The 23,485-nt window shown below is 40.1% G+C and overlaps 1 protein-coding gene across 1 annotated transcript; it reads left to right on the forward strand.

The window, feature by feature from the left end:
* VCPIP1 (valosin containing protein interacting protein 1) lies at nucleotides 1–17,432 on the forward strand. Its single transcript, XM_065831046.2, has 3 exons — nucleotides 1–2,861; nucleotides 9,047–9,133; nucleotides 12,180–17,432. Exons 1-3 carry the CDS (start codon nucleotides 155–157, stop codon nucleotides 13,049–13,051), a joined length of 3,666 nt encoding a protein of 1,221 aa, XP_065687118.1. The 5' UTR covers nucleotides 1–154; the 3' UTR covers nucleotides 13,052–17,432.
* Nucleotides 17,433–23,485: the final 6,053 nt, after the last annotated feature.

The raw sequence follows: 23,485 nt of genomic DNA on the forward strand, positions 1-23,485 counted from the left end.
CGGCGGCGGCGGCGGGCGGGCGCTCGGTGGATGGGCGGCGGGCGGACGGCGGCGGCAGTATCTGTCAGGCGGCGGACGTTACCTGGGGCGTAGGGGATGAGCCTGTGAGGGCGGAGGAGCGCGGGTGGGGGTGCAGCCCGGCCGGAGCAGAGCCATGTCTCAGCCGCAGCAGCAGCAGCAGCCACCGCCGCCGCCGCCGCCGTCTCCTCAGCAGCAGCCGCAGCCGCCGCCTCCGGCCGCCTCCAAGAAGCGGGACCGACGCATCTTCTCGGGCACCTGCCCCGACCCCAAATGCCAGGCGCGGCTTTTCTTCCCGGCCCACGGGCCGCAGAGCAGCGGCAGCATCGAGTGCACGGACTGCGGGCAGCGCCACGACCAGCGGCAGCTGCTGGCAGTGGAGGAGGTGACGGACCCCGACCTGGTGCTGCACAACCTGCTGCGGAATGCGCTGTTGGGCGTCAGCGGTGCCGGGCCCCCCCGCAGGAACACCGAGCTCGTCAAAGTCATGGGCCTCTCCAACTACCACTGCAAGCTTCTGGCCCCCATCCTGGCCCGCTACGGCATGGATAAGCAAACTGGCAAAGCCAAGCTCCTCACAGAGATGAACCAGGGGGACATCTTTGACTGCTCCCTCTTGGGTGACCGTGCTTTCCTCATTGAGCCGGAGCACGTCGAAACCATTGGTTATGGAAAGGACCGCTCTGGCAGCCTCCTCTATCTGCATGACACCCTGGAAGACATCAAGAAGGCAAACAACAGTCAGGAGTGCCTCATTCCTGTCCACGTGGATGGGGACGGCCACTGCCTCGTCCACGCGGTCTCGCGAGCACTTGTTGGCAGGGAACTGTTCTGGCATGCTCTGCGAGAGAATCTAAAGAAGCATTTTGAGGAGAATCTGAGTCACTACAAGGCGCTTTTCCATGACTTTATAGATGCAGCAGAGTGGGAGGACATCATCAACGAATGTGACCCTTTGTTTGTTCCTCCAGAAGGTGTGCCAATGGGCCTTAGGAATATTCACATCTTTGGTCTGGCCAACGTGCTTCACCGGCCTATCATCCTGTTAGACTCCTTGAGCGGAATGCGAAGCTCCGGTGATTATTCAGCAACGTTCCTCCCTGGTCTGGTACCTCTAGAAAAATGCATGGGAAAAGATGGCATGTTGAACAAGCCAATCTGCATTGCATGGAGTAGCTCAGGACGTAACCATTATATTCCTCTAGTTGGAATAAAAGGTGCTGCTTTACCTAAACTGCCTAGGAAACTGCTTCCTAAAGCCTGGGGAGTTCCTCAAGACCTCATCAAAAAGTACATCAAGTTAGAGGAGGATGGTGGTTGTATTATTGGAGGAGACAGAAGTTTGCAAGATAAATACTTGATGAGGCTTGTTGCTGCCATGGAGGAGGTTTTCATGAGTAAACATGGGATCCATCCCAGTCTTGTGGCTGATGTACATCAGTATTTCTACAGAAGGACTGGTGTAATAGGAGTCCAGCCTGAAGAAGTCACCGCAGCTGCCAAAAAAGCAGTGATGGACAACCGCCTTCACAGGTGCCTCATCTGTGGGGCCCTTTCAGAGCATCATGTTCCTCTGGAATGGCTGGCTCCCGGGGGGAAACTCTATAACCTGGCAAAAAGTACTCATGGCCAGCTGAGGCCTGACAAAAATTACAGTTTTCCCCTGAACAGTTTGGTGTGTTCTTACAACCCTGCAAAGGATGTCCTGGTACCAGACTACAGCCTGAGTAGTTTGACTGCTTGTAACTGGTGTCACAGTAACTTGGTGCGTCGTGTCAGAGAAGATGGATCTGTTTCATATTTGGATGGAGACAGAACTAATACTAGGTCTGCCGGTGGCAAATGTGGCTGTGGATTCAAGCACTACTGGGAAGGTAAAGAATACGATAATCTCCCTGAAGCTTTTCCTATTACTCTAGAGTGGGGTGGAAGAGTGGTGAGAGAGACAGTCTACTGGTTCCAGTATGAAAGTGACACATCTCTGAACAGCAATGTGTATGACGTAGCCATGAAACTCGTTACCAAGCACTTCCCTGGTGAATTTGGTAGTGAGATTCTTGTTCAGAAAGTTGTTAACACAATATTGCATCAAACTGCCAAAAAGAACCCTGATGACTATACTCCTGTAAATATTGATGGTGCTCATGCCCAAAGAGCTGATGATGTACAGCAAGGACAAGAGTTAGAGTCACAGCTTCCAACCAAAATTATTTTAACTGGACAGAAGACAAAAACTTTGCACAAGGAGGAGTTGAATATGAGCAAAACTGAAAGAACTGTTCAGCAGAACATTACAGACCAGGCTTCCATAATGCAGAAACGGAAAAGTGAAAAATTGAAACAAGAGCATAAAGGGCAGCCTAGGACTGCATCTCCTGGGGCTGTTCGTGAGGGGCCATCATCTGCACCTGCTACACCAACAAAAACCCCGTATTCTCCAACATCTACAAAGGAAAAGAAAATTCGAATAACCACAAATGATGGAAGGCAGTCAATGCTTACCCTGAAGTGCACTACCACCTTCTTGGAACTACAGGAAAGCATAGCGAGAGAATTTAATATTCCTCCGTATTTGCAATGTATTCGCTATGGCTTTCCTCCTAAAGAGCTTCTGCCTCCCAAAGAAGGCATGGAAAACGAGCCTGTTCCTTTGCAGCATGGTGACAGGGTCGCGATAGAAATCCTGAAAGGTAAGGAGGAAGGCAGGCAGTCTGCCTCAGCACACTCGGCCCACGCCATGAAGCATGAAGATGTTGCTGTGACCAGTAAAATCTCATCGAAGGAACTGCAAGAGCAAGTCGATAAGGAGATGTATTCTCTCTGTCTTCTAGCAACACTAATGGGTAAGGTTGACTTCAAGTTATACTTTAAAATTGTATTTTTAAGTAGAAGATAAGATTTTACAAACTGTAGTTACATAAGTGTCTCTTTTTTCCTTCAGTTTAATGGTGGAGAAGGTTAGTTCCTTTATTCCTCTATTAGAAGAACATTTAACATGTTGTCAGTGATTCACTGAGTGCTGTGACTTTTTAAAATGTGTATATGAGATACTTGTTCTTTCTTTGTTATGAAGGCCTCTTTTAAAAATTGCTGTTTAGAAGTTGTTGCATTTCCTCTTCTTTCTCTCTGTTGTTTCTCCTGTCTCATTAAGCACACACATCTGATGTGTATGTGTGTGAGCTACATACTCTCTTTTTTCCCTACGTCTCCCTCAGGTTTCAGGAAATAAATTCAGAGCAGAGGTGAGCAGGGAACGCTGAATATCTGCTCACCTTTGTAATGGGATAAAATCCTAGCATTTCTCCCCATAGGGAGTTGCATTGGTTTAAGCATATCATCGCAACATTGTATCCTTAGCTAATCAGCTAATTTTAAGTGAAGATTTGGTCTTTTTAAAGAGCTGTGAAAAGTATTGTTTCAGAATGTAAGCAGAAGAGAAACTGAAAGAAGCCAAGCACAGATTTGAATCCCAAAGGTGGACAACAGGGGGGTTGCAAAGCTATGCTTATGAATTGTCAGTCATATAAATCTGACTGACTGTTAATAATTGAAGATGAAAGGACTTTTCTCAGGTGCCTGTGGTTTCTGGTTTTGTATTTAGACTCAGGAGACTTGGACCTTCATTTGTGTGATCTCTTCATCAGGTTTCATAGTTCTTGCTGTTTACTGGCAGGAAGTAGGACAGTAATTATACATTAAGCCCTATGAACTAGTTGAATAGTAATGCTTACAGGTTGTTTTTTATTTTTTGTGGGAGCCTTCTCTTTTGCTGGAGGGATTTGGTGTGGCTGAAGCATGTGATGTTTTAGAAACAAAATAATTACATAATCACAGACTGGTATAATATGTCAGAAGTTCATAATGCAGAACTTTGCTGCTTTTCCACACCTGATTGTTAACTCCCATGTCTCTTACAAGATAGTGTGCTGAATCACTAGCCACTTTGTCACCCTGACGTTTACACCGTGGTTCCAAAGTGCAGCAAGAGGTTAGGTTTAAAAGCTGTCTTAATTGTGAGATGAAGCTTAAAAGGGTGCTTTCCTGTTTTCAGAAAATGCTCCTGAAAATGTAGTTATTGGCTTACAAAAATCTCTGAGGTGCTTTAAAAGTATCTCGGTGACTTCAGCATTAAGGTGTCTCTTTTTTTTTTACAAGTATTTATCTATGAACTGTGAGCTGAGCATGTATTCAAGAATCGTTTTTTGTCTTTCACTCTTGTTACTGTTAGACTCTGCTTTCAAAGCACAGGTTAGAATAGAATTTGCCTCACTGTTCTCTGACTGCATCCTTTTTGCATTACTAATAGAAGTAAAAGTGTCAGCAAATGATAAACCAACCACTTACAACAGCTTTATGCAGCTACTGAATAAGATGCTATTTTTATATAATCACTTTTCTCATCAAGGCTTCACTTTCTTCCAAAGATACTTAAGGAAAAAATCTAGACAGTTGACTACTTTACAATTGTGATTTCTTCAATGGGGAAATGAAACTTCTGAAGTCTTTGCACTTTGTTAAGAGTGTTGGGGTGGCAGTTCCTCAAGGTGGTATATTCAGCCTTTCTGGGACAAGAAGCCTCAGCGTTTCTCAGTTATGTTTCTGTACTGCTAAAAACCAACGCTATGAATTTCTGAGAATCAGCTTATCTTGAGTGTTTCTGCTGCAACTTTGTTCTGCTGAAAGCATTAATCTAATACAGTTAGATTAGAAAGTGTAGAGGCAAGATGCTATTGAAATAGCTCTCTCGGCCAGATATGTTTTTTTTCAAATGCCCATAGTGAAAGTGTGTCTTCCAACATCTATAATTATTCATTCTGGATGCTTAAAAGTTTTTCTTTCATACAAGGTCTCCTGTAGACTGACTTGATGCTTCTTTCTTATTTCAGTTATTAGAATCTTTCTTTTCTGGTCTCAGCTAGTTAACATATTAAAAATTTGGACCATGTTCCTTAATTTTTATGTGTACGACTTAAAAATAAGCCTTGGGAAATTAGAAACTGTAATTTCTGGACTACATAGCTTTACAAAAAATCATGCATAATATGCTTTCTCCTCTATTTTTGTTTAGCTCAAAATACATAATTCAACAAGGACATGACTAAAGGAATTTTAATTTTACATTTACATTAACATAGTTAAAACATTACATTTCTAAACTGATTTTTATATACACCCATGCAGAAGCACTCCAGATACATGCAAGCCACGTACAAATCTGTTTTGATTGGTTTGTTTTGCATTGATGAATATGTCAGTACTCAAGAAATCAAAATAGCCAGATTTAAATTAAATTTATTAATTGAAACCAGGTTTTGCTTGGATTTAAACAATTCGTTTTTAAGCCAGTTGTATTTCCCTGTAACCTGTGTTTATCAACTGAGCTTTTGATTTGTTTTGCACTTCTCTGTGTCCTCTCTGCTGTATAAAGTGATGGTCTTGGGCTTCCCCTGGTGTAGGTTAGTCTGCACCCGTGGTTTTTCAGCAGTGTATGAGGTGTGCGGTTGGGTAAGATGGGCTTCATTTGTTGCTGTACCTTAATGTTGTGGGGCTGAGGTCTGGTCTGGGAGAGTGTGTACAGCTGTGGGAGTAGCATGGAGAACATTGTCTCTTTGATAAATTTAGTGTCTTGAGTGAGATTTTAATCTAAATGATCACCAAAATTAACTTGGGACCTATAAACATCTTACATCTTGTGATAAACAAACCCCAAACAAACAGCAAAACCTAACTAGCAATAAGAATGTGCAAACCTCAGATGTAATTTGGTTGAATCAAACACGTTAATTCCTGTGGTCTGGGAAAGTCCAGTTGTAATTGTGGGGTTTTTTTGGTGTTCCAATCTGAGATCTCTTTATGTAAACAGCATTGTTAGTTTGTATTTTTTTCAGTGGCTGATGCTTTTGTTTTGTGAGCCGTGCTCTCCACACTTTTCTTCATGTAGTCCTTGCTTAGGTTGCATAAAAGCCTCTAAGCAGCAATGCTGCTCTGGTGCAAGGCTTGAAATATCATGCTCTGAGTGAACAGGGAGTGCCATGAATGTGTAAAACTGGGATTCTTCTAGAAGCCTGTGGTTGTCTTGTGGGAGGGAAGGGGACTCCTTCACCCAGGAATGGATTGCTGGGTGCAGCAGTATGGGAGCCCTTCATATGGAGCCAGACGCTGTGTGGCTGCTGGCTGTGGCATCCCCAGGTCTCAGTCAACTGATGACCGTGTTCTATTAGTTATCAGTGTAGTGGTTATTTTGATTCCGGTGGGCAGTATTTAAACCATCAGGAAGACTTCAGCTTGCTCCTGCTGAGGGGGAAATAAGGAGTCCCAGCTGGGATGCTCTGGAGCCATGGACTATAGGGATGTGTATGTCAAAATGTAAATGAGAATAGGGATGTGGGGATAGCAGTGAACCTTTTGAAATTGCAAAAACGTGTGAGTGTTATCAACTGTAATTGTCCTCCCTCCATGCAGCTGTTTGAAGAAGAGGGAAAGCACAACAGTGGGGAGGAAAAGAGAATGTTCCTTTTACATTTGTGCTGGTTTGACTGAGAATGAGTTCATTTTCTTCATGCAGTTAGAAACCTTTCTTTTTCATAGCTAGCACAGTCATTGTTTGGCGTTAGTTTGAGAACAGGAGTGAACACCCCAGCACAGTTAATGTTTTTAATTGCTCACGTCTGAGAGCCAAGGACGTTCTGAGTTCTCTGCCCACAGGTGTGAGGCATCAAGGAAGGAGGCCATGGATGGGGCAGAGCTTGACTGACATCCAGGCTGATCAATAAGAGTATTCCATCCCATTAGCTTCATGCTTCATGTTTGAGAAAAGTCGGGACCTTCCGGGTCTCTGTCTCTCTCTTTCTCTCTCTTGCTCTTTTTGGGCATTCTCGGTCTTGCTTGCTCTGGGGTGCAGCTAGGGGAATTTGGTTCAGGACGTTTAGTTCAGCCTTTTTCTGTTTTGCAGAGGCTTCTGGCCTTTCTCCCTTTTTTCTCTCTGAAATCAGCTGTGGGACCAGGTGCTGTTTCCTGGGACTGGCTGCTCAGTGTGTTCATGAGGAATTGCCTTGAGTATCTTTTATTTCTATTTCATATATGTATATATGTATATTTACTAGTAGTGTATTAGTATTTTGTTATTTTATTAAACTGTGTTTATCTCAATCCAAGTTTCTCCCTTCCCTTTTGATTATTTCCCCTACTGGGGGTGTGTGTGTGTGTGGCGGGGGGTGGGTGAGAGAGCAGCTATGGTTGTATTGCTAGCTCAGGTTAAACCATGACAGCATTTTTTTTTTAAGTAGATCAGTGGGAGCTGGAGAGGAGCTCCAAATTTATTAGCAAGTCAGTAGAGAGGAGTTATCAGGATAAAGTCAAAAGAGAAGACCTCCTCCTTCTTCAGTAGATCATGGAAAATAAGAAAGACCAGTGATTGGTTTTACCTGAATGTTCTTACTGGGAAGTGAAGGCCAAATCTGTGAGCTCGATGTGCAAATGAATACAATGAATCAGAGCATATATGGTTCAAGGGAATGCATTTAAAATGAATCAGGTTATGTAGGTCTCCTGTCTTTAAAGTGTCTAAAGGCAAAACACGATGAAGATGCACTGCACCTTTTTGTAGAGAATGGAGACTTAAATAACACCTGAAGTGGAGCGGTGAGCGACAGAACCATGTAGTGGGGGAACAGACGAGCAGGGGAGTGTGCAGGGTCCTGTGCCTGTCGGGAGGGAAAACAGAAAAATTGGCGAGTGGCTGGAAGGGTTTCAAAGCATGACATGGCCCATAATGCCACTGTCACAAGGGTGAAACCCACAGGGTGGGATTTAGATGTGCCATATATTCAGTATGTAGAAATTGTTAAAAACAACTATTTACTTTTATTTTGCTGTCAACAGCCAGCAAAGAAATATAGGTAGGTAATATTTTATAGCCTTGCATATTCCAGCCATCATTCCAAATAGTAAGTGCATCCAGTTAATTTTAATTAATGATTTACATTCTCCAATTTTAATAGAAAATTGAGAGACATGGTTATTGAGATTTCAATGCCTAAAGGAGGGTGCAATTTCTATTTGAAGCATCTCAGTATATTCCCTGAGTGTTTGATATAAAGTGGGAAAAGCAATTTTATATGAAAATGTATACACTCAGTAGCTGTTTCTGCATGAGGAGAATGGAATTTATCAGTGCTTTTTGTTTGTACTACTTTGACAGCTACATCACGCGTCTTCTCCAAAGCAGGTAGGTGGTCAGCAAAATAAGGAAAAGGGTGCAGGTAAAAATAGAGATTTAGTAGATGCTGTTAGGTCACTGATATTCTGTCTTTGTTACAAAATTTTTTAATTCTTTTTATTCCTTTCCATATATACTCTCATTTTTTTTGTTTTGTTTTGTTTCTTTCTTCTCAATGGCATTTAAAGTTGTGATATTTCAATGCCATTTTTGGCATCTTTGAAAAATGCCCGTTACACAGAACCGCTGGGGCCTCACAGTTGGCATTTTGTTTGTAACTCTGAAGCAAAGCAAGGTGCAGACACAGCTTCTGCAGAGCTGCCTGCCTGGACGTTTGTATCGCAGCTACAATATAAAGTCTCTTGTATGGCAGCTGTGAAGTGGAGATTTTTGAGAAGGTGTAGGGATATAGAATAGAGGCTTTAGTGTGCAAGGGTACATGCTTGAATTTTGGAAGTGTGTTAGTAATTTCCTAGTTTTATGTTGAAAGCATAGGCTGGGAGGGGAATGGAGACTTGTGTGTAAAGCCTGGCAAAGAACCAGGAGCTGCAGCTTGGATCAAATTGGATTCAGGAAACTTTGTACTAAGAAATGTAGGATATTTGATTCCAGACGGTGGTTAAGTTTTCCTGAAAGTTCCTCAATATCCTGGGCTTGTCTTCTGTAAATTTGCAATAAAAATTCAAATTCTTAATTGCATAGAAGAGAGCGAAGATTCATCTTTTAATTCAAGAAGTTACATTTTCGGTCGTTGTCTATAATGTTCAAATATGTCTGTTTAATTCTAATGATTGTGTTTGATTTCTACAGGAGAAGATGTTTGGTCTTACGCAAAGGGGCTTCCTCAATTGTTTCAGCAGGGTGGAGTATTCTACAGCATAATGAAGAAAACCACAGGTATTTTTTGGTTTTGTTTTTATTCCTTCCTTCCTCTGTTTTCAAACCTTTAAAGTTCAAAATTTGTATTAAGTCACTTGTAAGCATGAATATATATTTCTTTTATTACCATGGTACATTTTCATAGTATTGTAGAACTCCTTATGTTCCCTTAGAGAGCTTAAGACTGGGGAATCTGACCAGGACTAGTTAATTAAACTTAAATCTCTTCTTCTCTGAAATTTTCTCTACAACCATACATCTCCATTTATACTTACTGAAGTTGTTTGTACAATTCAGTAAGTCAACTGATTTTTTAAAATATTTTATTTCCCACCCCCTGGAAAGTTCAAACAGAAGATCATAGGACCTATTCCTGTTATACTGTAAAACACTGGAGAAGCAGTTCATCTTGTGTGCTGCTTAGGAGATATTTCATACAGGGGTACTGCATGTTTTAAATTTAAATGTTAATTTTGTCTTTCATATTCCTAATACTGTTGTTCAAAAGCAAAGCTACCCCCTTCCTGCATTAATAAATGTCGCGGCTTGGACTATGTGTGGGATAACCAAGCAAACAGTTAGAGCGTATCTGATTTTTAGACAGCTTTACAAATACTACCCGCAAGGAATAACATCTGTTTCTTTAGAGAAAAAAGTACTACTCAGTTATTTTCCTCATTTAAAATTTACTTTCTTATTGAAGTCTTTGCATTCATAGTTTAGCTTTTGTCGTTTCATCTGTAATAATGATTCCTTTGCTGCTTTCTTACCGTTTGTTTTCTTCCTAGGCAATTTTATCAAACTTAACTTAATCTTGATTATTTCTGGAAAAAGTTACTTTACCACATAATTTCTGCTCTCTTTGCAGTAACTAAAATGTGTGGCATACTCAGTGAACACTACCTCTCACTGAATTATTAGCCTCGGTAATAGAATTAGCATGCAAGTATCCTATAGCAGATCTGTTTCCTTTTGGTTTTCTTGCTTTTACTGTACTTGTGCAGTAAAGACTGGTGTATTGTTTGTGGCAAGTGAATTAGCTTAAGCAGTGCCTGATGGAAAGGACATTTTGCCTGATTAACGACTGGCCAGAATGAAGAACCTGAAATTAATCCAAGGGATTTTAACCCACCTGGTCATTAGCTCACAGAAAAAGCCTGACTTAAAAGTAATTTCTACCAACTGACAATGTAAGAACCAAGACTGAGGGAGATGATATTCTGTATTTAAACATTATTGCATTTCTGTGTGTGCAGGTATTTTTTGCTACAGTGGTATGTAGAATTCCTTTTTCAGCATTAACATACTTGTATGATTTTAACGTTCTATGAACTACTGAACTTCCGCATTAAACAATTACAGTGTGCAACATTTTTTTTCCACTTGAAAGAAGCTCCTTACGTATTTGTAATATTTTAATTAATGTAATAACTATTACGCTGGACTTCTTGAACAAAGCTTTCTTTCAAGCCTAGGTACTGTTCATCAGTTGAAATTTGATTTAGTAGATCTCACTTAAGATCTTATTTTGAGATTTCAGAATTGCAATTTCTGAGTCATTTTTGGTCTATCCTAGAAGCTGTTGCAGCTCTCTCTTGTGAATGAAGGTTGAACTGATAAATTATGTATTTGAAATATATTCTTCAGGCTAAGTTAGATAGGTGTGTGGGGTTGAATTTTGTTCTGTGTGTGTATTGGCCTTTGGTTATTGGTTCCCATCGACGTGTAAAGAAAGGAGCTACATGTCTGAAGTCAAAATAAAATCTCGTCTGTAGATTCTCTTTAACTGTAGAAATGTGTGAATCAGAAGCTGTGGAGGATGAGAGAGATTGGTGAGTTGGTTCATTAGTAGAAAACCAGTTTAATAACATTTCAAACTGTTTGAGTGACCTTTCTTATTGATGCCCAGGATACTTGTTTTGACTGCATTGTATTTGATAACACAAATAGGCTTCGCTTGTTGTGTTTCTTCCCTTCTGCACAATTTCTGGTGTGTTTCTTCAAGAATTGTAAGAAAACACGAAGAAAAAAAATCCCATTAATTTATCTATTCCTGGCACTTTAAAAAAAGTGTGGTTTTTTTTTTTTTAATTGTAGCTCTCATTGCGTAGCTGATAGAAGCTGAAGTGAAGCGAGTTGTTGCAGCCAAGTTTTCATCTGCAGATAGCTTTTAACTCATAGAAACTTGTCCTCACTTAAGCAGTACCTTACTGATTTTAGTGCAGTCTTTATGGGATAGAGTTGAAAGAGTTATTTTGTATTTTATGATGATGAACTGGAAAACCAAATGTTGCCCATTTTTGACACAGAGCAGCTTCAGAACTTAAATTTGTTTGTGAAGTCTCAGTTTTAGCAGACAATGGGACAGTGGGACAAATAGCAGACAGCGGGACAATGAAACAGCAGATCAAAACTATTATACCTCATGTTTGTTTTATAGAGGTTAATAGTTATAATCTCTGGGATTACTGAGCACAGTAAACTTGAAACACTTTTGCTTGTCTAGCAACAGTTCCTCTCTGAGAAGAAGACAAATAGCAAATTTGAAATTCCTCAGGCTTAGCAGTAGTTGTACACCCAGAAATCCTGCTACAGTTCTAACTAATATGGAAGTGGCCTTTAATAGTACTGCTCCAGATAGACGGTGATTTGAAATGTGCCCTTTGGCAGTTTTCTGGGGGTTTGTTTGATTTTGTGTGGGTTTGAGGGGGTGATGGTAGTGATGGGGTTTTGCTAGTTTAATGTTACTGCAAACATATACTATTTCTTTAACTTCTGTTGGATTATAACTCCAAGTCTCGGTGAAGTGGTTGTTTTATGTAGTGGTACAGCAGTCCTGTCTCTTCATTAGAATCACTGTAGAAAGCAGCAGCCTCTTAGAGGTATCCTGTGACTGCTATTGTATGGCATAGAAGCCTAAATTGTTCTCCTCCTACGGCAGTAAGTTTCAGTGTGTTTGTTTTTACAAACTTGATGCAATAAGTTGAAATACAACAATTACTGTGTATTCGGAGCATGCCTTAAAAGATGTTAGCACTTTGAATAACTTTTTCTGTCTTTATAGGTTTGGCTGATGGCAAGCACTGTACCTTTCCACATCTGCCTGGTAAAAACTTTGTGTACAATGCAGCAGAAGACAGGCTGGAGCTGTGTGTGGATGCTGCCGGGCACTTCCCTATTGGTCCTGACGTTGAAGAGTTGGTTAAAGAGGCCTTAAGTCAAGTGCGAGCAGAAGCTACTTCAAGAAGCAGGGAAGCGAGCCCTTCACATGGAATGCTGAAGCTGGGTAGTGGTGGAGTAGTGAAAAAGAAATCGGAACAACTGCATAATGTAACTGCGTTTCAAGGAAAGGGCCATTCCCTAGGAACTGCATCTGGTAGTCAGCAACACGATCAAAGAGCCAGGGAAACACCACTGTTAAGAAAGCATAGCACAGAAACAGACTTCAGTCCTTCTGCTAAAATTGAGCCTTCTGTATTCACAGCTGCTTCTGGTCACAGTGAGCTTATCCGAATTGCGCCGGGAGTTGTGACAATGAGAGACAGCAGGCAGCTTGACCCCACTTTGATTGAGGCGCAGAGAAAAAAGTTGCAGGAAATGGTCTCTTCTATTCAGGCTTCAATGGACAGACATTTGCGGGATCAGAATGCAGAGCAGTCAGCATCAGGTGATTTATCTCAGAGAAAAGTAGAGGCAGTGAGTTCAACTGCTAAAACTGGGAGCTTTCAGGCTGGCTTACCCGAACCGTTTTCTGCACCAGGTGGCACTGAAAACTTGAATACCGAATCAACTGATGGTAACGTGGTGAATTCTGTGGGATCAACATTCCCTGCAAGGTCTAAAGCACAAAAGGGAAATTCTGTTGAGGAGCTTGAGGAAATGGATAGTCAAGATGCAGGAATCACTAATGCAACTGAGCCAATGGATCACTCTTGATAGGTTAAAATCTAATAAGGGTAGAAGAAATTACTGTTCAAATGTAATGTTTATTGGCTGGGCCACACAAAGTGATTAGTTATTAAATCTTGTATGTATGTCAAAGATTATATCATCTTATTCAGTGCATGATAAGCGTGTGATTGGCAATAGCTTTCAATATTACCATACTGCTGCCCAGGCTGGCTCTGTTACCTGTAAATTAGTTATTAGGAAATGCACTGAGATGAATATCTGCTGTAAATGTGGGTTCTTGAAAATTCTTTTCAGTTTTTAATTCCTTAAAAGTCTTAAAATTTAAGCCCATGTAAAGTTCTTACCGTGCTAGTTTAAGGTTACTGGAGATGCTAGAACAGGCGAAACTAGAAAAGTTAATCCTGTCCCAGGTACTTAATTCCACACAAAAATACACTATAAACATGAATTATACATAAATTTCAAAAAGCAACTGAAACTAAACTAAATTTGATAATGCAGCATATACAGTGATTTAATTGCATTGTGCTGGCACTTCCTCTCATTTAAAAACTTTGTCATTCATACAGCAGGATAAACTTGTCAGAAATTTCAGAGTATGTGTGACTTTAGTAAACTCTCTAATTCCTGCATATTGTCAGTTTAGGCAAGTTAGGAAAAAAGCCACTTAGTGTAGGATGAAGACAAAGTGAATGTGGTGTGGTTGTGCATGGCTGGCTGAGCCAACACAACCATTTTGGTGCTCTGTTACTGAGTGATAGTGTGGTTTTATTTCCTCCCAAATACCGAGCTAGTCAGATGTCGTGCAACTTTTCGTACAACTACATGAGAGAAGTTGGCAATTGCAAGAAACAACAAAAATTCAATGGCAAATCCATTGCTTTTAAGAGACTTTGATTACTAGTGTTGGTTAGTAATGGCAAAAATTAAATAACAGCTGTCCTCTTCAGAGCAAATTAACAATTTATTGGAAGGAAATGACTCTCTAACATACATTATCCTAAAGTGTTCAGTGATAATTGAGCTTTTGGAAGCTTGCTGTTGCCTCCATGGCAACAAGGAATACATGCTGTTTCAGTGTCTGTAGGACTACACACCCCTATTAGCCTCACTTCAGCTGGTGATGCAGGTTTCCGCTTCAGTAGCGTGTTCATCAGACCTGCAGTGCTAGTTTTTAAGAAGCAGCCGTGGTGCTTGCTCCCTAAGGATGGAATGTGTCTCTGATACTGCACTTTGCTTCCTATCTTCATAGTCATATTTAAGTACACTATTGTTGCTTCCTCTAATGGTAAAATAACGTTGAATGGATGAAAGATGTTAATACAGCTTCCAAGGAATTGAGAGCATCTAAATAGTGAAGTCTGTGTTTGTGCGCTTGTGGGTTTCTACCAGTTCACAACTGTTACTTGAATTGTATGTGTTTGTATTCAGAAAAGCCTCCTCACTTTTTACATTTCTAATCACTTAAACAGTTCTAAGCATTAGTATGATAAAATGTCCCATGAGAGTGAGAGAGGATTTATTTTTGTATGTAAAAATTAACTGAAGCAAGTCACTTAAAGAATAGCCCCCATTTTGTCAAAGAAAATTAAAACACCTCTGATCATTAAGGTTTTATGTAGAGGGAAAAAATGTTTTATGATTTAGTACACTACTTATAGGTAAAAAATAAGAATAATCACCTTTTTACAAATAAATGAAACACTTTAAGATCTCAAATTGCTAACCTGTAAGTTACCATTTTGGAAGCTTGGAATGTATGAAGTACTTTGGCTGAGCAGAACTGACCTTGCTGAGGCACTGATGAACTGGCAGGGCTTATTCAATGAGAAACAGGTTGCACATGCAGCGGCTGGAAGCCTGCCATGACTGAAATGGAAAACATTTAGTCTCCTGTGAGTCAGCCTGGCTCTCTGAAGGCTGCTTCTATATAGAAAATGTTGAGTAGAGGCTTGTGCTTCGTCACAGTGTGAGGTTTAGGAAAGTGTAGCAGCGGTGTGTTCCTGCGAAGGAGTTTAAGTCAGGAGGGGCTAAGGGGGAGGAATGTCCTGGGTTCTCTTACGTTTTAAACAAGGTAACTATCACTTAGACATTTTTAACCTTTTATTTAGAGAAAGTGTCTTCCTAGGCTGAAAAAAATGTGGGCAGTGTATATGAGAGAATTTTAAGTTTGAAATAAATGGAAATCTTTATTGCACATCATCTTTATTTCAAGGGAAGATGCTCACTTCTTTCATGCCTTTCTGGTAAGACTACAGAAGTTTGTGTGCCTTTTACTGTGTAAAGAGGAAGGCTTGGTTTAATTTCGACACACTTCCCATTTCAGCAGTAATTTGACATTTTCTCTCTTACCTAAACAGAAATAGACAGGGATAATAGCTCTGTTTGACTCACCCTTTGTGTCATCTCAGGTCCACTCACGTCATGTAGATCAGAACTCTCCAGTTCCCAAAACAAAATGGTCACAAAAAGGAATGGTAAAATGATGTCAGAATCACAAGATCCACTGATTGAAATCCTCTGGTGTAAAGCAGGATCGTGCATATTTCTTTGCAGTGTTCTTATTTCACATCACTTTCTCATGCATCTAAATTTCAGTGTTTTTGAGATAGATGGCTTTGATACTCTCAAGTGAAGCTGAACTTCATCTACATGCTGGTGAGATGTGTAACTGTACAGAAGTGAAATAAAGAACACTGAAGTGTAAGTTTGAACAGATCCTTCATTTGATTGCTGGCAGTGGGTGCAAATGTAAATTGAGGCAAATCTGTGTTTGTCTTGGGAGCACCCCTGTGCTTGGTAGATGCCCCTGTTAGAGTCAGGAAGATGGTGGTGGGGCTCTATGGCAGGGAGGACTTTGACTCAGTGTGGATGTGAAGCTGTGTCAATGGAACTTCTCAAATGATGTGAGGAGTATCCTTTCTCAAAACAAAAAACCAAAAAAACAACAAAACAAAAAAACCCCAAAACCTAACAAAAAACCCCCATAACTTCTTGGTGCTTAATTGCCTGGGGACAGAGGCTGTGGTTCTAAATTCTTTTTGAGTACCTGCCTTGATTGTTTTCTTGTCTAGGGGCCAACTACCTTCTACACAGTGTCTCCTGGCAATGAAGTCTTAACCATTTGAAAATCTGAAACTTTACTATGACTAAGCCCAGTTTAAAAAAAAAAAAAACAACTAGATTACTAGATTGCTGATGAGCATACAGGAAAACTCAAGAGAATGGATCAGTTTTCCAGGCAAATGCAAGATTTTTACTACTTCAAATGGCTGCTGAGTAAGGTTGACTTCTTGATACTGCCTTTTCTCTGGGAATTGTTTGCACTGCATTGAGAGAACATAAATAGCAGCTTTTCAAATGAATTAGTATAAATATATTTGGGATGCTTGCACTGTTCTGATCATAGAACAGCAATGTATATTGTTGTTTTTGTGAATTCCATATAGTTTACTTCTGATAGATATAAAATGTGAGCTAGACGTTACCTCCAACAGAACACTGCAGCAGCTTCCCAGAGGTGCAAGGCTGTGTGCTGACAATCGGCACACTTCCAACACCAAAACACTTAATTTACAGTCTTTCAAAAAGTAGAATGTATTGTCACTGTCACAAGGTGAGCACAGTCACTTGCTACTTTTTCAGTGCACTGAAAATGCTGGGTAATAAAATTCAAAGCATGTTTACAATTGGGAGAGTGATACTTGATCTGAAATGTAGGTGAAAGGAATGACTGAAGAAGATGCCACTGTTACTTCTACATTTGTTTGGCTCCCATTTTCAAATAGCAGAATCTACATGCCTTTGTAAAATAATCATAATATTAAGTTGATCCTTCTGTTAAAAAAACAAACAAACAGACAACACACAACCAGTAAGTGGTTTATTTGTTTTGCTTGTGGATATCAGTTTAGCTTCTTAAAATTGAAGAAGTTGCTTAGGATCCTTAGATGCAGGATTCCCTCTGAGCCCTTATGCCTGCGGTTGAGCAATAAAAGGTTGAAACAAGAGTGGTATTTTCAGAATTATTTTATGTTTAATGAGGATTATTGCCAAGAAATGAAAGAGTGCACTTTTAGGAGGGAATGCTATTTAAAATGTATAAATAAGAATTAAAACAGTGTATATATTTAGGAAACAAATCTTTTTAAACAGTAAGTGCTTTACATGTTGAATTAAAAATGAATTAGCATAGAAACTATACCATCTTCACAGCACTAGCTGTTATCCAGCACAGTTTGATTTGTTTTATTTGTGATTGCTGTACTAATTATATTTGATTTTTTTATCTGTAATGTAACAATAGTGTATTATAACAGTATATAGTGTACTATACTACACTTCACTGTACAGTATTTGGAATTTTCTTTGATTGCTATATTAAAACTATAAGTTAAAACATCTACTTTGGCTTTATAAGGTGCAACTTTTATCTAGCCTTTCACACATTAGCCTGTAATTAACACTGATTTGGCTACAAAATAATGAGTTGTAATTATATTAACTTCTGCATTCTACATATAAATTGCGTTGTACTTACACACATGAATGCTAGTAGTTGAAAAACTGGTATGAATCTTAGAAAAGTAAACTCTGTCATCTGTTTTGCTTTAGTTCTGTTGTTGTTTAACAGAAACTTTTTTGAAAGAAAAATACTTTATGGAAAAGCTTTTTGACCTCATACATTTTCTGAATATTTCATGAAACAAAAATTTGAGATATTTTTTTATAAAAAAGCCAGGCTTTTAGATATTTGAGACCAAAATCTGAGATCTGGATATTTTTTCAAAGTTGACACCAAGAAGGAGGTGTAGGAAAATGCTGACCAAATTATACGTGACATTTAAGGTATCTCGCAATCTGTGGTTTGAAACATTGGTTGAGACGTATTTCAAAGCAACATTTTAATGCATGCATGTAGTATGAATAGTATAATTTGGAAGAACTAGGCTTTTGAAGATTTGGCAATACTCAAAGGTGAACATATTGGCAACTACTTAAATTATCTCTGTGCTTTTTCCACCAGCTACACATGGCACTTTGTGTCAAAAATTGACTGTAATCATAACTTTTGAGCCTAAAAAGAAGGCATAAAACCCATCTACAAAACTGCGTTACTACTTGCTCTATTTATTGAAAGGCTTTAATTGAAAGTGTGCTAGCATTAAAGCATTCTTTAAAATGATGGGTTTAAATACACAGAGTTAATTTTGATTGCATGTCATATGGTGAAGAATTGAAAATTATCCGTTGGAAGATTTGTATTTCAAAGGCTTAAATGCTTAATGCTAAGCTAGAAATTTTCTCATCCTTAGTAATGTAGTGTTTATAATCTGAGTCAAACCCAGTACTGAATGTGTGTAGCAACCAAATTGAGCACTTTCAAAGTATTTTTCATTTATCTTCTGCTATTAATTGTACAACCTTAATATCTCTCTATTTTTTTATTATTTTAGATTGGAGTGGTTTGGTTTCTTTATTTTAAGGTACATCCATAGTAAATCTGTTCTGACATCCCTGGAAAACCGACCTCCCTTCCAGAACGAGGCCCCTAAATAACATCATTTTCTCCCTAGGATCAGGCTGGTGATGAACCTTGGATGTTCATGAGCATGTAGAGCGAGTTGTGGAAGATGCTTTTGGTGTTACGAAGAGTCAATTCAGACACATACCTTGATGTAGAAGTTAACAGAAACTGTGTCGCTTTACTAGATGTGGAGTTTATTGAGGCTTTGATACATGTTGACTTCTACTGATTTGTGATGTTTTTAATATTTACCTCTTGAAGAAAAATAGTAGTGTTTGGATCCACAGTAGACTTGATGGCTAAGCCGACCTTAGAGAAACCTGGTTGCCACAACTGATTTGAAATGGGGTATTCTGATCTGAATTCCTTAAACTGAGGTACACTGGCTGATTCTGAACATTTATTAATATTGTCAAAGGCATCAGGCTTCAGTGTAAGCATGACATCTGTTGCAGTAACTTGCAGACACTCTAAGAAGCTTCAGAAAATACTATTATTCTTTGTTCTGTTAATGAAAGACATTGATTTGATGATTAAGAGATAGCTGCACAGACTTGGTTTTGGACTTTATCCACCTCTGTTTTTTTAAATGACTACCTAATTTTGTTTTCTGCTGGAAATAATACTTCTAGTGGCCTGTCTTGCTGGTAGCAAATCTAATTTCACTTCTAAAGTGATCCTGTAGATCTGGACTGGGTCTGTGCTGCTTGGAAACTTGTATTAAATAAGTGAAAAATTAAAAGAAAGATGGCAGGTGGAAGGAAGTGACCAGAAATTAGAAGAAGGTTCAGAAGGTGCTGTGGTTCTTATTAGTCAATAGTCTGTGGAGCCTGGCTGTGTGGAATGCAGAGTCATTTCTTGCAGACCTTTAACCCGTAGTTCAAGCAGCTTCTTTCAGAATAAGAAAACTTGATTTTATAGGCTATTTTGTCAGCTCGGTATACAAGATTTTCTTGAAAATTACGCTGCTTCAGATTGTCACATTATTGTATAAATGTGAAGAGATACTTGCCAGACATTACCTCCTAATTCTGACCTCTCCCTTCTTTCCTGTATGCGTTTGTGCGGACTCTGCAAACCCTGAAGAGGTCTCTTCTCATCTGCTAGCTTTCCTGTTTGCTTTTTGTCTGCCATTTGGACTTATATACCAAATCATTTTTACCATGGACATTTTCATAAGCTTATTGTCCTCTGTTTATATTGCTGCTCTTAGAGACAGTAAGAGAGAGTCATAAATAATCCAATTTCACACGAATGAGACTCATAGGAATGAAAACCTTGTTTGACTTCCTCAGAGATCCATATGTATGGGCCAGAAAGGCATGAAGGGAGATTCCTCAGAGAGCAGAAGACTTGTGGGCACATTTAGGAGAGAGTAGATGTGTAAGGGTTTATCATTTATTCTAAGGATCACCTTCTGCAGGGCAACCGTGTTTCGTCTTGCTCCACCTCCAGGGTGATGAATTTGAGAAGCTGCAGTGGCTCACTCTAAATCTGGGGAGTTCCCTGAGATCCACCTTTCTTTTCGCCTAGGAGTAAAAGCTGCCCAATACAAACTTTTCCACCCAGTGAGAGAGAAGAGGTGAGACCTTACCAGTTTTTGCCTCATGATGGTGTATGGTTTGTGGCAGCAATAAGAAAGCCAAAACACACAGAAAAGACAAGGGCCTAACTTAAAATTGTAGGGTATGAAATAACTCCTAACTATTTGTATGTTCAAATCTGCTCAGTTATTGCTCAGCACATACCCAATTTCTACATCTGAACATTGCACATACAAGAATACTACTTTTCCCACCACTATGTCCTCCTTAAAATAAGGCCCTTTTCAGCTTCTGAAGACAGATGCTGGAAGGAGCAGCTATTTTTGCAGACAGCAGAAGGGATGCAGGAAAAAAGGCTCAGGAATGAATACCTGCTTCCTTATACTTTCAAAATAAGAAAATTCAAGGCATGGTACAATGGAAGAAACTAAATACCAGTATTTATTTCTTTGCTCCCTCTGTTTCTCCTGACCTTAACTTCTTCTTTACCCTTCCATATTCACTAAAATATTTTTTTGTTTTCTTCCCTGCATTTGAAATCAACCAAGATAGCCAATTCCCTTCTTAGCTGGGAAACTTCGAGCCATCTCAGGTCTCTAGTAAGCCAGCAGCCCAAATACCCCCAGTTATTTATTGTCTGCTCTGAAAGTTGTAGCATTTTGGATCTTTCCAACCCTAACCCTGGGGTTCTACACTTGTTACTCTCACACACTCACATCCTTGCACAAACTCAGAAAATACATTTGCAATAACTAAGGAACTTTCACGGACACTCATTGTGGACTGGAGAGGTGGAGCCAGGACTGAGGCGTGCAGGCTTTTGCATTTCCAAACCCTCTCTGCTCTCTCCTCTCCTCCTGCTGGAATTCTGCAGGGCACGGGAGCAACACCACCTTGGAAAAAGACCTAAACCACAGTTGTGCAAGCAGCCAGCCGCTCTGGGATCGCAGGTTGTGATACTGGCAGATTAGTTGCTGTGACTCCTGTTATGGTAATCAGTGTTAGGAGTGGGAAGGAGAGAGTATTATTGTGGGTCCTTTTATAAAAAGTCGTTTCCATTTTGGGGGTAGGCAGTCAGACCAGGGATTTCCATTTATCAGGACACTATCAAACAGACTGTTTGGTTGAATCTAGCTCAGGGTGCTCCTGGGACACGGTCACTGCTGCCTGACTGCTGTTCACCCACCTGAACGTTGGGTTATCTCAGTCTGGCTCCAGCTGCTCCACAAAGCCCTTGCATTAGGGCTAATTGTTTGCTTCTGGGGTTGTCAAAATGTAAGGATTAAGAACTTCTCTTGTATTTGTAGCGATGACTTTCTAGGGTGTAATTCCAGAACAGTGTGTGAAAATGTGTACTGCTAATATGCGATTACCAGGTGACTTCCAAGTGATCTCTTTGGTCTCCAAATGTTATGCATGCTTGTGAACGGAGTAAATCTATTTTTAAAAAACATTTGCGTGGCTGACTAGAGCTACAATAATCATCCCTTCCTGATTTCCAAAATAAACAAGTTGCATTTGAGAAATTAGTAAAGCCTGTTAATTGAGATTAGTATTATAATCTAATCTTGCAGCAGCAGCATTATTATTTATTGGAAGAATTGATAGCGAGATCATAGGCAATGTCTGAGTGTTAATTTGGGAATGTTTTTTCCCCATTTTGACTGAATCAAAGCTGTTCTGCTTTTAGCCCCTAAAATAATCTGTTTGCCTATATAGTGCCTCATGTGGAACCATAGGTGGAGTGGTTGCCAGCCTGAAATTTGCCTCTTCAGAGCAGTGCTACCAGTGCAGCTGCCACTGTACTTGTGTAAGCAGGTGATGTGAGGCTTCAGACTTGGTTTCTAAGCGACGGTGTCCATCAGAGCTGTGCACCGACACCGGTTCCTCACGCTCTGTGCAGAGACACTGTGAGCTCGGCGTGGACCCCAGTTTCTTCTCAGCTGAGGATTGCCAGAAGCAGGGATACAGAGCAGCTCATGGGGTCTGAAATATAATCTCATCCCTGAGAACTACAATTGTTCTAGAGTAACCAAATTGTTCTTTGTGTACGTGCCTGAGTGGATCCCAGTGTAGGTCTCTGGCAAGGCTATATCCCTGGAGGTGCTTTACTGATCTCTTTAGGAGAACTCAGAGACTGTGGTTGTTCTGTTTGGTCCAAGGCTTGATCCAAAGGCCACCTCTGAATTCTTTGAACAGTCGTACAGTCTCCTTGAGAAGTTGATAGAGGCTGCTTTGGGAATGTGCAAGAGGATATTTTTTTGTGCACAGTTGTCACAGAGGTTAATGTACTAGTATAAATTCTAAGCCCATCCAGATATATTCATTTATATTGATATTTTTGTGATAAGGTAGCCTTTAGCCCTTACATTTCCACCCTCTCTACACTAGCCTGAATAAGGTAGACCTATCGATATAGGAAAGCGAAATTCATGAAATCACAAAGCACATACAATTCTTCTCTGTCACAGTTAACAGAACACAGGCTAATTGAGTTAGGCAGAAGTATCAACACTTTTTCCCCCTCTCTGAAAGGCTATATGAATAGACTGAGTCAAAGTGTGCAGTGCTTGCGAACTCTTCGGGGTGAAGTGATTGATCCAATAAAACTTGACATCTCAGGAAAACGTTGTAAGGAGCATTTAGAGAGAATTCCAGCAAAAGCAGATAATTTTCAAAAGCCATGAATAATCGCCCTTCAGAAACTTTGATACCAAGTAGTTTAAAAAAAGAAAAAGACCAAAAAGAAGGTTAAGTATGACTCTGAAGGCACACAGCAGGCTGAGATGGCTCTGAACTGCAGCTTCACTGAACTGACTGTGACATGACTCAAGTACAGACTTTCAGTACTGAGACATGGAGCAGATGCAGATAATAATGTGCTGTCCATATGGAGAACTATTTTAATTTAAGAGTATCTGGTGAGTATCCTTGTGCTCTTCTTTGGGAACGTCTCCAAACATAGGGAAGAAGCTCAGCCCCCACAGGGCTGATACAAACAGGATCACTGTGGGCAGTGCTGAATGAGTGATGCCGTGACATTGAACCTAGGCAAGTCAAGTAGCTGGGCTGAAGACTTGATGAATGCATGTGGTTTTGATTGACATTTTGATGTTTCTGCCAGTGTAGAGCTCTGAAGCTTACAGTCACTAGAGGAACAGGTGATAAGGCATTGAATGCTACTCAAAGGAAAATATCTGGTAAAAAGCTGTAAGCTCACCTGTGCTGCTTGATGTTAGTGATCATTACGTGTTTCTTTTACTTTATAGACCTTAGTTCTGTGAGACTGGCAGCAGTTGCTTTTGAGTTGGGAAACTGTTTGCTGAGGAAAGAAGCCACTTGTTTTCCACAATTCAAAAACTAATTCCTGAGTTAATCTTGTAGGAA

The sequence above is a fragment of the Patagioenas fasciata genome, chromosome 2, assembly GCF_037038585.1.
Source record: "Patagioenas fasciata isolate bPatFas1 chromosome 2, bPatFas1.hap1, whole genome shotgun sequence".
NCBI classification, from domain to species: domain Eukaryota; kingdom Metazoa; phylum Chordata; class Aves; order Columbiformes; family Columbidae; genus Patagioenas; species Patagioenas fasciata.